Source organism: Polypterus senegalus, chromosome 3, assembly GCF_016835505.1.
Source record: "Polypterus senegalus isolate Bchr_013 chromosome 3, ASM1683550v1, whole genome shotgun sequence".
Taxonomy (NCBI): Eukaryota; Metazoa; Chordata; class Cladistia; order Polypteriformes; family Polypteridae; genus Polypterus; species Polypterus senegalus.
In genome coordinates this window covers 79,197,249-79,213,393 of record NC_053156.1, presented here as the reverse complement: position 1 = coordinate 79,213,393, position 16,145 = coordinate 79,197,249, and the positions used below count along the sequence as shown (strand labels likewise).

At 36.0% G+C, this 16,145-nt stretch overlaps 1 protein-coding gene across 1 annotated transcript in view; it reads right to left on the bottom strand.

The window, feature by feature from the left end:
• Nucleotides 1-7,144: 7,144 nt before the first annotated feature.
• map3k5 (mitogen-activated protein kinase kinase kinase 5) overlaps nt 7,145-16,145 on the bottom strand; it is a 188,436-nt gene continuing 179,435 nt past the window's right edge. The window contains exons 27-30 of the mRNA XM_039747501.1: nt 12,089-12,201; nt 11,729-11,829; nt 9,145-9,221; nt 7,145-8,282 (exon numbers count right to left, since the gene is read on the bottom strand). Coding sequence (XP_039603435.1) covers nt 8,222-8,282; nt 9,145-9,221; nt 11,729-11,829; nt 12,089-12,201 — 352 coding nt within the window. The 3' untranslated portion in view covers nt 7,145-8,221. The remainder of the gene's footprint in view (nt 8,283-9,144; nt 9,222-11,728; nt 11,830-12,088; nt 12,202-16,145) is intronic.

Sequence of the window (16,145 nt, the reverse complement as noted above, 5' to 3'; positions counted from 1 at the left end):
AAATGGCAGATACTGGATTTATTCTAGAAACTAAAATGATGTTGTTACAAGACTCTGTAAGAGGCACTTGTTTTGTAGCCACCTCTGTTTCTTTGTCTTCCAAAAAGCATGTCTTTGTTTTCAAAGCAAAATTTAGGGCTCATAGTCCAATAATAGCCAAAGCCTTATTAAGTGGCTTTCTTACAATTTATTTCTAAGAAACTGTTGCAATGTATGAACTAGGAGTTTGCTGTGGAATGGGTGAAAATGCATTCATGAACTCTTTACTTGATAAATCACACATCCCACTGCCCCACATATTTTATACTCACCTGCTGTTTATGCAGATTTTTTAAAGATTTAAATCTCATTGACACTTTCAAATTGATTAATACCTCTGTCGAGCTGTACTACTCCATTTGTGATCGCTCGCACTCTAGAATTGACTACATGCTAGTCTATAGGGAACTTTACAATAAGCTATGCCTCAGACATTACTTGGGCCTGCTGACAGAAAATCCTAGAATTAGAAAATCATCTCTCACCAATTGACGATGCTCGTCTTATGGTGATGGATCCAGACTACAAACTTACAATAAGCATAAATCTTTTCTATTGCAAAAATTTGACATTCACCATAACCATGTTTGACAATATGCTTGGAGTGCAAGACCTATTAGGCAGATTGTAATTAAATTAAGAAGGAACATGTATGTGTATATATATGTGTGTGTGTGTGTTTGATGTTCTTTTTTTGTTACAACAGACCTCACTTTACAAAAAGAGATGAGAAATGTACTCTGTCTTGCTGATTACTTTGATCTGTTCAATACATGAGATTTCAGTTAGACAATCCTGTTCCGAGTGTTGCCTAAGATCGGACAAGTCTGCACTCTAAAACAATAGACAGCCCGTGTCTTAATTGTTAATAGACAGAACAGTTTTAACCATAAATAATGATAGAGGAATTGAACACTTGGACAGGTTTCTTGAAACAAAGTTTCCAACTTTCATACAGTACATAACATTCTAATATTTGACTTAATCTTTCTGTTTTTCTCTTATATTTTAGATTAAACTAAGCGAGGTCAAATTTAAATAAGCAGTAGATTTAGCACAGTGTGCTGAGGACATCTAGTGAACACTGTAGACACAGCAAAAAATAAGATACTGATAAACTGTATATTAGATTTAACCAATTCCTTGAGTTGAATGAAATGAAATGTTTCTGAAAATCTGTTCAAAACGTATACGTTATTAAAAATTTGTAAACTGATTATTGGCCATCAATGCAAAGGGAATGAAAAATAGGCCAAAAGTACAAACATGACAACACTAATTATATCTGTGCTATAATTCTGCGTGTAAGGTTAGACATACAGTATCTTTCAAATTCTTCAATTGTCATTAAGTTTTTTCTGAAGTACCACGTAAAGTGCATCAACAGACTGGGAGAGGGGGGCTTGTTTCGTGTTCAGGATTAGTTCCTATTTTGTGCCTAAAGCTACTGGGAAAAACCGCAGCCCTCTGTATGCCTGAATTTGGTAAATTTGATTTGATAATAATCAACTTCTTTAATATTCACAAGTTTGTTTTTTTTAAAGATCAAAGCATCCAACCAAAAATACCATCATCAGCCCAAACTATAAGTGCTATAATTTCATCTGTGTGCCAGTGTATGTGTGAATCGGTTTTACACAAATAGTATACATTGCAATAAACAAAATCAATCTCAACAACAAAAACAGTGTTAAAAATAGTTTACATAGTTACACTGGTTCAACTACAGTTTAGATATTTACATACTAACCATAGTCTGAAACCAGGTAGTGAGCACAACATCACCACATCTTCACAGACTGAGGTGGGATAACGTGAACCACAAAACTCACCAGGGGCCTCATGCATAAACGGTGCGTACGCACAGAAATGTTGCGTAAGAACGTTTCCACATTCAAATTGTGATGTATAAAACATACACTTGGCGTAAAGCCATGCACTTTTCCACGGTACCTCATACCTTGTCGTACGCAAGTTTTGCAGACTGGCGGCACCCAGCGTCAAAGCAGTGTTACTGTTCCTGTGTGGTTACTCTTTTATTTTCCTGACGCGGCTTTATAAATATACTGAAACTAACCGCATATTGTTTGTTAGTGTGATGCATCTGATTGTAATTAACTTGTAACAATATAATCGTCCAGGGAATAGCCATAGTATTTCACATACCATAACTGCTTTAGCGTTGTTACTCTCACTGCACCTTCTTCTTCTGCTTTCAGCTGGTCCCGTTAGGAATTGCCACAGCAGATCATCTTTTTCCATATTACTCTCACTGGACCACTCAGAGTATTTATATCACTGTATCTGAGTGTGAATCACAGCAGCAGCTGATCGGAAAAAGAATTATCAGTATACAGTATCAAGCACACGCTACCTCAGCCACGGCAAAACGTTTCAAAGCCTTTCCTGTATGGACCTCGTGGTTCAGAAACAGTTTTATCCCAAGAACTATAAACGCACTCAATCAATTGTTCATTGTAGAACTGTTTGTACTTATAAGTACAATCACCCCACTGTAAACTTGCACTACAGTTATAATATTACACAACCTGAGCCACTTTATAAAGCGCGTATTTACATATGATGACAATATCATTTTTAAGGTGAAATGCAGCAAAATATATTTATTATATTATACAGATACAACTTTAACTATTTATTTTTTATTTATTTATTATTTATTTAAATAATCTATATTCTTCACTGGGACTGGCGTGAAGGATAGAATAATTAAACATGTACTGCGAAGATATTTCAATGTTCCTTAAATGTTTTGAAGAAACTGCGCTTTAAGCTTACAGATAGCATAACGTCTATTACAGAGCTGATTGTGTGGCGATCGATTATTTGGAGAAAGAAAAGCAAGGACTGCAGGGGCGGCTACGCCAATATATATTGAATATAAAACAAAAAGAGAAAATAACGACACAGCTAAAAGCAGCGGCAAATTTCGACAAAAGTTAAACGCTTGTGTCATGAGCATGAGGCGGCTATGCAGTGTCCGCAACAGACGTGGCCATCCACCATGCATAAGATACCATATTGACATTGGCGGGCGAAGGGGCCACTGATTCTTTCTCTGCCAAAGCCTAGAGCCACCCATGAGTACTGCTGCAATAAATAATTTCATTGAAGGTCACGCACAATCACTGTACCATGAAACCCATGTTTAATAACGTGCTTTAACTCCTATCATCATGAAAATTATATCATGTATACATCTCAGTATTTTAGTTAATTAGAAAGCTGTAATATTACAAATGTAATGGATTCTGTGTCCAGTCGGAGGAAGAAAGCCGGTTTAAGAAGCAAGTAGTGATTCACACACATAGATCACATACGAGTAGAAGATCAAATACAAAACAAAGCATTTAACGTGCTATACTTTAATTACGATGTGATTTGAGAAACTGGTTAATTAAACGATTTTAAGATGAAGTTTATGATGTTCTACTTTAATGACAAAATAAACTACGTGATTAAAGTGGAAATTTTGAGATTGAAGTTGACATTTCGTGCTTTTTCCCGACTGTGTGCCTTTTTTTTCTCTGTATCCTAATAAGCTTTCATATGACACTCAGACAGTGGGCTACAACTCACTTTTTCACGGTGACTTTGATATCTGACATGTTCTTTTTTATTTCTGGCACTGTGCAACTTTGTGAAAGTGAGCTTTCAAGTTTATCCAACACGCTATGTCACTCGATCAACTTCCTTTTGTTGATTATACCACGGTTTAAATAAACAAATAGTATGTTTTTCCTTTCCTCCACTTGGTATTCGCTGAAATTCTTATATTTTCCACCGTGCTTTTCCCATTGTCTTTTCACAGAAGGCTGAGCTTAAGGGCGATTTATATTGATTTGCATATTCAAAGAGGCGTTATTCTGGGAGGAGTTGGGGTGGGACAGAAGGCGCGTGCACGAGCGTTACTTTTCATGCTGACCGGGATTTATGGAGCGGAAGAACGTGGAAGTTGGAGTACGCACAGATTCCTACATCTAGATTTTTCTGTGTGTAAGCACATTTCGGCTTTTGTGCTTACATCATGTTATAGTGCGAGTTCTACGCACAGTGTTATGCATAAGGTCCCAGGTGGTTTCAGGATCCTTTCCAAAAATTGGGTTCCTTGGGTGCTATTAGGGGTTGCTACAAGGGTTTACAATCCCGAAGTCATGGGGCTTCCACCAGACCCGCAAGTGATAACAACGGGCCATTATGCTAGCACCGGATGTACTCCTGGGTTTGAGATAAAAGGAGACACTCCACCTCACCTTGGCAAATAAAAGTTGGGAGGCAGCGGGTGACTGTAGGAGGAAGAGAGAAGTTTCATTGTTTTGTGTGATTATTGGCTGTGCTTAATTATATTACAAATTTGGGGGATTAAAACCCCATTATTTAAGTTTGTGACTGTGTTGGGTATTATTGGGGCTGGGGTTTGGTGGTGTCCCCTACTGGATATATAATCTAAGAGAGTTCTAGTTGCATTAATGGAATGTGTTTTCTAAAATAACATATTATACATAATGTTTTCCTTGTTAAACATTTCTGAGTAAGGTCACAGTCAAAAACAAAAGAATCCAGAGAACAAAACTAATAATATCCTCAAAAAATCTGAAGAAAAATAATGTATAAAAGCACAGATGCAGAAACAGATGGAAAATGTTTTATTGTGTCTCAAAATAGCCATTCAAATTTTTAAAGCTAGAAACCACAGATTTCTGATGTGTCAAATGAAACCCAGAAGCACTACCATAAATAATTCATTGTTTATTGGCATACAAGTATTACAGAGAATTCTCTGTAGTATATTATACAGGGGCAATATTTATGAAATACTTGGTAACAATGCGACATAAAAATAAGGCTGCCCAGAGGTGAATAAAATGTTAGAAATGATTGAGCAAGTATAATAACATTTTGTATTTTTTAAACACAAAACTGTAGAACAATGCAAGCTGCATTTTTTAGGACAACTATACATAATATTGAATTTTGCATACAAACAATGAAATTTTGTTATTATAAAAATGTTCTACAATATATACATGTCTGGTCAATGCAAATCAAAATAGAGTACAAAGAAAAATGTGAAGAAGAACATACAAACTTTGTAGACACAATAGCAAGACTAAACCCTTTGGATATTATGTAGTTACTAATGTCAAGGATGCTGTACAAAATGTATAGTTTTGCAGTTCATATACACATTATTGTTTGGAACAACAAAGATGCAAATTGTAAGATGTTCCAAACTGAAATGTCTGATTTAAAGGTTAAAATAATAGCAAAGCAAAATCAAGTACTTGTCAATATCACATTGAAGACACCACAAAAACAATGTTCAATATTTCATCTTCACCAATGATAAAGACCTTGCCAGTGACTAACAATGAATTAAAAACAAATTGAAATGTGCTGTGTCTTGTATTACTTCCTAAAAATAAATTTTCTTAATTCTCAGAAATACACTCAAAACCTAGAGATGCTTCTTTATGGAAATAAAAAAAATATGAACACAATTTTGTGCAGTTCTCCCAAACACACAGGATATAAAGAAGAGCTCAGCAGTGACTCCTCAGCGCATCCTTTCTGTAACGCTCCATCCATTCATTTTCAGACCTGCTTGTACAGTTTGGGCTCACAGTGCTGTAAAGCTGGTCAGATGACTTGTAGCACTAGACACTGTGATTGGTGGGTACATTTAACCATAGGGAATGCTGTGAACGGCCCCCATACACTTCACAGATTAGGGCAGCATGGCATTCTCCTATATATATTTCTCTACACTGTAAGATTCTAGTAAGTAAGGGTGCAGGTTAAACATCATTTTATCATTTTTATAGGCAGCAGGATAAACAAATTCCCAAGAACCAATATGGGACAAAGGTTTCTTCATATTTTCTCATTTTTATTATTCACATTATTCACTTTTATTTACCTGTGCCTCCTGACAGTTTTAGCATTTAACTTGACAGATTCATAATGTAGTGAATCAAATTGATTAAATTGAAATGACCTTTAAGTTAAGGTAAAGAAAAAGTTCAAAAAGGAACCCATTCTTCTGACTCAATGCACTACACAGCAGAACTAATGATTTTAGATACTGTTATAAATACATGGTAAGTACTGTACAAGACATAAACTTTACAAAAATGAAAGTAAAAATTCAAACCTAAAAGAATCAGTCAAGAGAAAGGAAAGAACATCTATGCTCAAAATAACATTTGTGGCTGTAAATTGTACACACAAGTTATTGTGTTTGAAGCACATCTAAAGTTTAAAAGGCGCTGCAGTTTCAATGTAACTATTATGACCACACATTAGGTAAAGACAAATATTGTGAATGCAAGCAAATTCTGAGCCAACTGCTCTTCTTAGTTGGTCTTAAAACTGGAGGAACATTTCAATGATAACTGTCTGCTAAAATGTGTGTCTATCTTTTACAAGGCTTTCCCTAGACACTTCTGTTATCTTATACATCATGTTTTGATTCCTTCTTCTCACTCTGCATCTTCTCATTGTACTTCATGTAAGGCAGGGGTGTCCAAACCCAGTCCTGGTGAGCTACAGTGGCTGCAGGTTTTCATTCTAACCATCTTCTTAATTAGTGATCTGTTTTTGCTGCTAATTAACTTTTTTTTGCCTCAGTTTTAATTAACGTGACTCAGATCTCTTAGTTGTTCCTTTTTCCTTAATTAGCAGCCAAACAATAATGTCACACAATGAGCCACCACATGACCAGCTAACCACAGTATCTGAAATAAAGTAAGGTGAAGGTCTCAGTAAGTTAAATCTGCTCAGGTCACTAAAACATTTTGACGGTGTTCTTAGAAAATATCTGCTGTGGCAGAATCAGAGCAGCAACAAGCCATGGAATTAAATAACGGACTTAATTAACAGCAAGAATTAGCTTCTCATTAAGAAAGTGATTGGAGTGAAAGTGGCTTGAATTTGAATCCCTGATTTAGCTGGTCATCTTTTGGCTTGTTTCATGTCTCATTTCTGTTTGGCTACCATTTAATGAAGAAACAAATCAATTCAATCTTTAAAAACAGGGCTATCAAAATGAACGGAAAAGAAGTTAATTAGCAGTGAAAACTGCTCGCTGTTTAGGAAATGGGTTAGAATGAAAACCTGCAGCCACTGCGGCCCTCCAGGACTGGAGTTGGACACCCTTGATCTAAGGCTTAATGTAGAGACAACAGGAGCTATGCTGAAATGAAACAATCAAAGGTCATTCCCCCAAGTGCAATGAAAGACAAAGGTTGGTTGGGTGAAGAATTACACTGTCATGGCTCAGTGGGTGCAAAAGATGATGTTGCTGGGTATGGTGATGGATGACATGAGAAGAATGTGGCTCTCTGAAAAGAATGTGAAGGCCTGCGGAGAGAGATGGAAACATATTTTGGGGGTTCTGGTCAAGCTGGGTAAACTAAGAAAGTGTCAGTTAAACTGTTGATGTCAATGATGTCAAGTAAACTGTCTAATCATTTTCGAGAAGTTGTTTACTTTGGATACCTGAGATGGGAATAAAGATCAGAATATTTACGTCATTTACCCCTAATTGGTGTGTATGAGCAGGCTGAAATTTAATACTCATAAGCCCAATTCAAAACTTATGCTGAGTAGTTATTACGGCTTTTACTGCAGTCATTAGTTCAGCAAAAATTTTAAAAATCAATTATAAATATAACAGCCAACTAATATTTAATATTTTGTGAAAAAAGTTACATTTTACAAAATTAAGATCAGCGGTGTGTTCAGACCCAGTTTGAGAATTACTGCTAATTTCAAGAGTGTCATCAACTTTTTTTCTGACAGTCTTCATAAATCAGTTTTCTTAACAACAGATTTTTCTCTATGATCATTTCTGAATGACACCTCAAAACAGTGCTGTCTAGTATGTATAAAAGCATTAGGCTACTATTACAAAAGCACACATCGGGTTCTTCACATTGCCTGCCAGCAATATAATGTATCTAATAGGTTTCTCTATTAAAAAGAAGAAATGACAAAATATTTAATATTAATATACTGGATTATCTACATTTATAACAACAGTTTGACACATCATATATTTACAGAATAAAGAACATCAAGAAATAAAGTGCCATCTCTTTAAGAGAATAGTATCTTAGTTTTGATAGAATTATAATTCACATTTCCATAGAAATACATGTCACAAAGGCTTCTTTCTAAAGTCAAGAATTGACCTCCATAACTTGCAGAGTACTCCACCTCTGAAAAAGAAAGACAAGAGAAACATTTTAAAGTGGATGAAAACACAATTGAGATACAAACTAAAGCCAGGTATCCCTCCCTTTTGGCACACATACCCGCTTTTGGTTGTGGGCAGGCAAAGTAGGCACAAGGCACAATGTATGGCATAAAATTTTATCTGCAGTAGGTATTTGACACATTACTAAGTTCTTGAAGTAATATAGTTACAAAAAATAAGTGACAGAAAGGCACAAATCAATGAGCAGTCTTGTTAAAGCAAAACGTCTACTGGGATGTCAAAGAAAGGTCCCTTTTAGACTGCCTGCTACTCTTCATTCCTAGAAATGCTTTACAAAGGCTTTTACTATCATGTCAGACTTTAAAACATAAGACACCAGGTTGAGTCATTAGTGAGAAATTCATATTTTGATTCGGACCAAATTACATATCCTAAAAGACATTCAGATATCTGTTGTGTAGGAATTGCCAGAAAACTGAAATTCTTATTCCACACCCTTTAGGAACAACTATTAGACCTTTAATATTTTAATTCAGTTACTGAACATTGGAAATCAACTGGTACATTTTTTACCATTACTGTAAATGTACATTTGGAATCAAAAGTAATTTAATTCTAAACCCACTTTCTGCATGAAGCAGAAGGCATCTGATAGAATAGATAATAACCTTTAAGTCAATATTTATGTCTATTCTGAACATTCACAGATGAGATTTTCTTTACAGTATATCTGAATGACAGAATCATTTTATTTTAAATAATTTAAACTACCTTTTAAGTAGCCTCATCAATGAGCCTATTGTTTGATTAAATCAAGACAGTCAGAACAAAAAGTAAAATAACAAAACAAAAGGGTTAAATACCTTAAATGTAAAGCTTTGAGGTCATCTCTTGTAACATGGTGAAGAATATCAGTCAAAGTGTAATCTTCTGCCAAAAACTAGGAAAACCAAATAAATCAATTACAAGATGTTTAAATGGTTAAAATAAAACAAAATATTTCTGTGCTGTTTTGCTATTAAACACATACAGTTAATTTACTGAAGGATAGTAATTTCACAAGTTTAAAATGACCACCATAAGCTTGCTTATAAATATTATTGAACTTAATGTCTTGTTCACACTCTCTCTTGGAACCTTAGGTGCTAACACTGCAAAGCTGCTATGAGAATTTTATGAAATCTACCAATTCAACTTTTGAGAAATAAAGTGAAATAAACAAATAAATCTAAATAAAGACCCTTATTCCACACAGGGATAGGGCTGGAGAGAAGGCAATGTAACAATCTAGTGGGCAGTGTGCTAGAGAATATTACCAAAGGTTTGAGCCTCACAACATTAAAGAGGAAACTAGCATAAAGAATAGAACTTAATAGCAACATTCCAAAAAACAGTGATGAATTGTGGGAGTGGTGAAGGCAACTTTTGAAAGAAATTCTTGTTGTTAATGTTTAATTTTTTTCCCCTTAGTTCTTTGGTTTACATTTAAGTCCACCGCTTTGAGGTGTAGTAGGCGGCAGTGCCTGGATCAATGAGTATTCTGGCAAGAACTGTGTTCAAGACCTTACCTTGAATCAGAAAATATAGGGTTAAGAAGCATGACAAACAGAATAATGTATCTGTAGTGGAAGCACATATATGTTTATTCCACTTTCACTTTCAGAAATGCCAGAAAAAGAAAAATCTATACTCAGCAAAAAAAGAAACGTCCTTTTTCCAGGACTGTGTATTTCAACAATAATGTTTTAAAAATCCAAATAACTTTACAGATCTTCATTGTAAAGGGTTTAAACAATGTTTTCCATGCATGTTCAATTAACCATAATCAATTAATTAACATGCACCTGTGGAATGGTTGTTAAGACCTTAACAGCTTACAGAAAGTAGGCATTTAAGGTCAGAGTTCTAAAAACGCAGGACACTAAAGAGACTTGTCTACCGACTGTGAAAAACACCCAAAGAAAGATGCCCAGGGTCCCTGCTCATCTGCGTGAACCTGCATTAGGCATGCTGCAGGGAGGCATGAGGACTGCTGATGTGGCTAGGGCAATAAATTGCCATGTCCGCACTGTGAGACGCCTAAGACAGCGCTACAGGGAGACAGGAAGGACAGCTGATCATCCTCGCAGTGGAAGAGCCCGGATCTCAATCCCATTAAGCACGTCTGAGACCTGTTGGATCGCCGGGTGAGGGCTAGGGCCATTCCCCCCAGAAATGTCCAGGAACTTGCAGGTGCCTTGGTGGAAGAGTGGGGTAACATCTCACAGCAAGAACTGACAAATCTGGTCCAGTCCATGAGGAGGAGATGCACTGCAGTACTTCAAGCAGCTGGTGGCCACACCAGATACTGACTGGTACTTTTGATTTTGAGCCTCCCTTCATTCAGGGGCACATTGTGAAACATTTTTAGTTTATGTCTTATGGTGTTGACTCTTTTAGTGTTCATACAAATATTTACACATTAAGCTTACTGAAAGTAAAAACAGTTGAAAGTCAGAGGACGTTTCTTTTTTTGCTGAGTATATTTGTTTATATTGCTAGATCCAATGTCAAGCTATTTTGTTTTACAGAATTAAATGAAGGCAATATGTATTTCAGTAAATGCCATTATTTGAACCTTGCATGTTTTTGGGTAATTTTTGATCCGCCACCATTAACTTTAATGAATTTTCAATTATTTGTTCACAACCTATAAACACATCCTAGCTACACAATGTACAGTATACCTGTTATTTTCTTTATTTACATTTGTTAGTTTTGTTTAATTTTTGAAGATGTCCCTGGTTAGTGCTGCTGTCTCCCATCTCCACTAACCCAGGTCTGTTTACCAACCCAATTACAATTCTTGTGGAGTCTGTACGCTCTTTTCATATCCTCAAGTGTTTTCTTAGGGTACTCTGACTGCCACATTCTAAATATGCACTTGTTTAATTAATTTCTTTCTGTAAATTGTCTGGTGTATGTGGATGCATGCTGGATCTTTGTAATTGACTGTGATCTGTCCAGGTTTGTTTCCTTCCTTGTTCCCTACCAGGCTAGTGAAAGAAGTAAACTTCTGTTTGCTATACAAAGTAAAATGATAGGCACGAGTAATATTGTTTCAGCTGCAACCAACAGGCAACATATCATGGAGGTAATTATTTGTATCATGGGATCAAAATAATAAATATAAAAATAAAAAGTCCCCAAATTATGTTGCTTCACCACTATTTTATTTTAATGCAAAGCTGTAGCTGTTTAATTTTTGTTCTAAAATGCCAAATCTAATATAACATGTATTGTTTACTTACAATGTATACCATTGTCTAAACACGATTTATTTTAATACAGATTAATTTGGTGTAATTCTACATCTTTACTAATATTACACATACATAATTATGTGAATTGTGGAAAACAATACTTTCTTATGCAAGTACAAATAAAACAAGGTGCAGGAATCCTCACCCTATCTATTGTGTCCTGATCTGCATTGTGCTCTTGCAGCCATTTTATAAGTTCTGGATCTCCAGAGCGCAACCAATGTTGCCGTGAAACAGCAGGCACATCTGTATGAACAATTAAAAAACAATTTAAAAAAATCTGTCATTTTCAGCTGAGTTAATAAAGCAAACAATTAAGCACAGCATTGTGTATTCTTTTAGCTAGCCATAAAGTGAAAGAAAAACTTTAATATCACAATTTTTAATTTGGTCATCTTGACTTCAAGACCGAATACAAAATTGTGCAAGCAAAATTAATTGAATTAATTAGAATGGAAATGTAACCATTTGCCTAGAGACAGAAATTATACAATAAAGCTCTTACTTATGGGCTGTGATTTAATTCTTAGAAGTTGAATTTCTTGATCCCGCTCTTCAATGACCTGATGAAGAATATTTTGATAATCCTTTTCCTTTTCAAGAAGCTCCTCCAGCAACCTTAAAGATAGCACAGGTAAAAATGAGGGTTTAATAAGAAACTTTATGACCAGTTTACATACAGATAACATATACTTGTATTAGATATTTGTGTCCTTTAGCTGAAGGCACAGGACTAATTAATCAATTATTCTATTGTGCTTATAACTAGGAGCACTATTTCAGAATGAAAACATACACCAACATGTATTCATTTTAACTGGCTTTAAAGAAAATGACTTACAATTCATTTAATAACCATACATTTTTATACATACAGTAAAACCTTGATTATATGTCACTCGATTAACCATCAGTGGAAAAAAAAAGCATTGCACACGCCGACATCTACATGTCTACGTCTACTGCTGCAAAATACACTGTGAGTTCTGAACATTGGAACAACTTTTCCTTTTGCCAACACGTTGTGTTTTTCCCCAGCACCAGCATTTTGAAACTAAAGTGTAAGTTACATACCTTCAACTTTAACAGTGTTTTGTACTTTTTCTCTTTTGTTATAATTAAGCTACTATACATTGTAATTGCCAGTAAACATATGTGTGTGGTGTTGGAATTGTAATGAAAAGTTAAAATTATTAAATGGTTATGAAACGGAAAAAGCACTTTAAAGTTTTACTTCAATTTATGGAGTAGGAAGAACAACATTGAATGATTTAAAGCGTGATGCATACAAATTTTAAAAATGTGTTGAAACCACTGATGGTAATATTATTCTGTATTAATTTTTTCTGTATTGTCATTTTCTTTTTAAATTTTGTTATACGGGGGGTCCTCGGGTTACAACACAGTTCCGTTCCTACAACAGTGATGTAACCTGAATTTTGCCGTAAGTCGAAACACACTCTAGCCTAAGTAACTTACCTATCTTAACACATTTGCAAAATCATAATCTAGAACATAAAAAGAATTAACTATATTAGCCATTTACGAAAATATCAGAGAAGGAAAATGACATGGTCACCTCTATTAGTTTGTCATTGTTAATAAACGATTTCATGTATGCATCCTGGCTGCTTATGTTGGAGATATTTAGGAATTATTTTTCCCTCAACTGATGTTTCGCTCCATTAATGTGTATAGCAGATATGTACAGTTAAGGTGTTAAAAAGGGTCAGCTTTAAAAAAAAAGGAAAATTAAAAAAAAAACACTTTATTTTTTCAAATAAGGCCGAGAACTTTATTTAGTCTTAAGACAAAACCAGAGTAAATCAAACTTTGCACATTGTGCAATCAACACTGTGACAACTGATTCTAAGATGTCGGTACACTTGTTTCAATCTGTTTATCAATTAACAGTTTGGTGTATCTGTCATGAATAAAAACACACAATGTTATTGCATTCTGAAGGTACAAAACAAAAGTTTAAATTATTTTTGTGTGTACTATATACATAGTAGTGCATAACTCCTAAAATCTGAACCTATATAGATATGTACAAAGTGGACATTTAAGCTAAATACTAACATTTTTAATTGTTTTTGTATAATTACGCCTCAAGTTACATTAAAAATTTAATTCTTAAAGTGTTCAATGACAATACAAATGGTGCAAACATTTCTGCTGGAAAATGATGTATGTGGTAAACCATTCTTTTCTCATGTGCTAAACTCTCTTCATATACACTGATCAGCTACAACATTAAAAACCACCTGCCTAATATTGTGTAGATCATCCTCATGCCAAAAGCTCTGACCCATTGAAGCATGGACTCCATAAAACCTCTGTCCTGAGGCATTTGGCACCAAAACATTAGCAGCAGATCCTTTAACTCTTGTAAGTTGCGAGGTGGGGCCTCCATAGATTGAACTTATTTTTTCAGCTAATCCCACAGATGCTTGATCGGATTGAGATCTGGGGAATTTGGAGTCCAAATCAACACCTTAAGCACTCCTACTCTTTAAACAATTCCTGAACAATTTTTACAATGGCAGGACGCATTATCCTGCTGAAAGAGAACCCAATCGCTGCCATCAGCGAATACCATTGCATGAAAGGGTGCTCGTGGTCTGCAACAATCTTTAGGTAGGTGGTACACTTCGAAGTAACATCCACATGAATGCCAGGGGCCAAGGTGTCCCAGCCAAACATTACCCAGAGCATCAAACTGCCTCTGCTGGCTTGTCTTCTTCCCATAGTCCAATCTGCTGTAATCTCTTCCCCTGGTGAATGGCACACACGCTACCGGCCATTATATAGGGATATATTTATAGAACTGATGATTTTTATGTATTCAAAGAGAATCATGAACACGTAAAAAGACAAGTATATTTTATTGAGCACAAGCATTGTAAGGGTTAAACTGGAAACGGCATATGCTTATATATATATATAAAAAAAAATCTTGGGTCGAGACGTGATCATCTCGGAGAGACACTCTGAAGACCCGTGAGACTACTTGCACATCACACTACTACTTACAAACAATTTCTCTAAGACACTTTCCAGCGTCCTGCGAGATAAAAGGACAGCAGCTGTACAGGCTTTTAAATGATCTACGCGCAGCGTGACATGCAGAACACGCAGCTTGGTAGCAGCAGCTGATCTGTCCGCATCTCCTTAGCGTGCATTCAGCATGTTCCCCTGACACTTATAACGTGAGCAAGGCTTGTAGGAGGATGGGCGAGTGGCGAAGCGAGTAGGGGGCAAACCCCCTAGTATATATATATATTTTTATGTATCTAAGTAACCGAGAGAGCACCAATATACTATAAGTCAAAAGTCATGTATGCGAAGAAGGCTGGTGAGAGCAAACTCCCCACTTCCAGAGGGGGAATGTAAAGTTTAGGCTAGAATTATTGGTGGCAAACACTGCACCAGTACTAGGCAGAAATAGGATCTGTCAAGCGAACATAATGCACAGTATAGGAAGGCTGCTATGTCCAGTAAGTTGGGAAAATATTGGTGGAACCAGTTGGAGGCAGGATTAAAGGGAATGGAATGTTGGGAATCAGATTAGGATGACAAATGTGTTGGGAGATAAGAACTGTAATAAAAGTAAGGTTTGCCCATCATTAGGTGCTCATTTCACTTGATTTGAGTGTGTGTGTGCATCACACAATAAATCTTGATTCTGTGGCCATTCCTGAGACTCTTTGTGTTTTTCTTGGAAGAGAGGATGCCCTCTGACCCTCCATGAGACTGTCCACATGATCGGAAAGAAAGCATGTGTCATTAGACCAGGCCACCTTCTTCCATTGCTGTATGGCCCAGTTCTGATGCTCATGTCCCCATTTAGGTGCTTTTGGCACTCTGACTGGTCTGCGGCTATACAGCATTAAAAACCGCAAGCTGCAATGCACTGTGTCTTCTGACACTTTTCTCTCATGGCTAGTTTTATGTATTTCAGGATCATGCACATTCATGAATTTTGGGCGTCCAAGACCTTGTTACTGGTTCACCGTTTGTCCATCGTTGGATAACTGTTGGTAAGCACTAAAGACTGTATACTGGGAACATCTCAGAAGACTAGCTGTTTTGGAGATTCTCTGACCAAGTTGTGTAGACATCACAATTTGGTCCTTGATAAGGTAATTCACATCTTTATGCTTCCCTATTTTTCCTGCTTACAACAAATCACCTTCAAGAACTAACTGTTTACTTGCTGCCTAATATAGCCATCCCTTGACAGGTTCCATTATAATGAGATAACCAAAGTTGTTTACTTCCCCTGTCAGTGGTTTTAATGTTGTGGTTGATCTGTGCAATTGATATGTTTGTAATTAATAGACATTCTTTTTTTTTGCTTTAAATTGGGAACAAACTAATATAAATTATGATGGTTATATTTTAGTGCAGAGGGCATAGTGGTTACAAGTGGTACCTCACAGCTGGAGAGCACAGCATTCAAGATTTGGCCAGAACAAATCCTGTATGGAACTTCCATATTGCACTGTCTGTTTCCATATTATTTTTCACAGGTTCTCGGGAATGTTACAAGAGGTCTC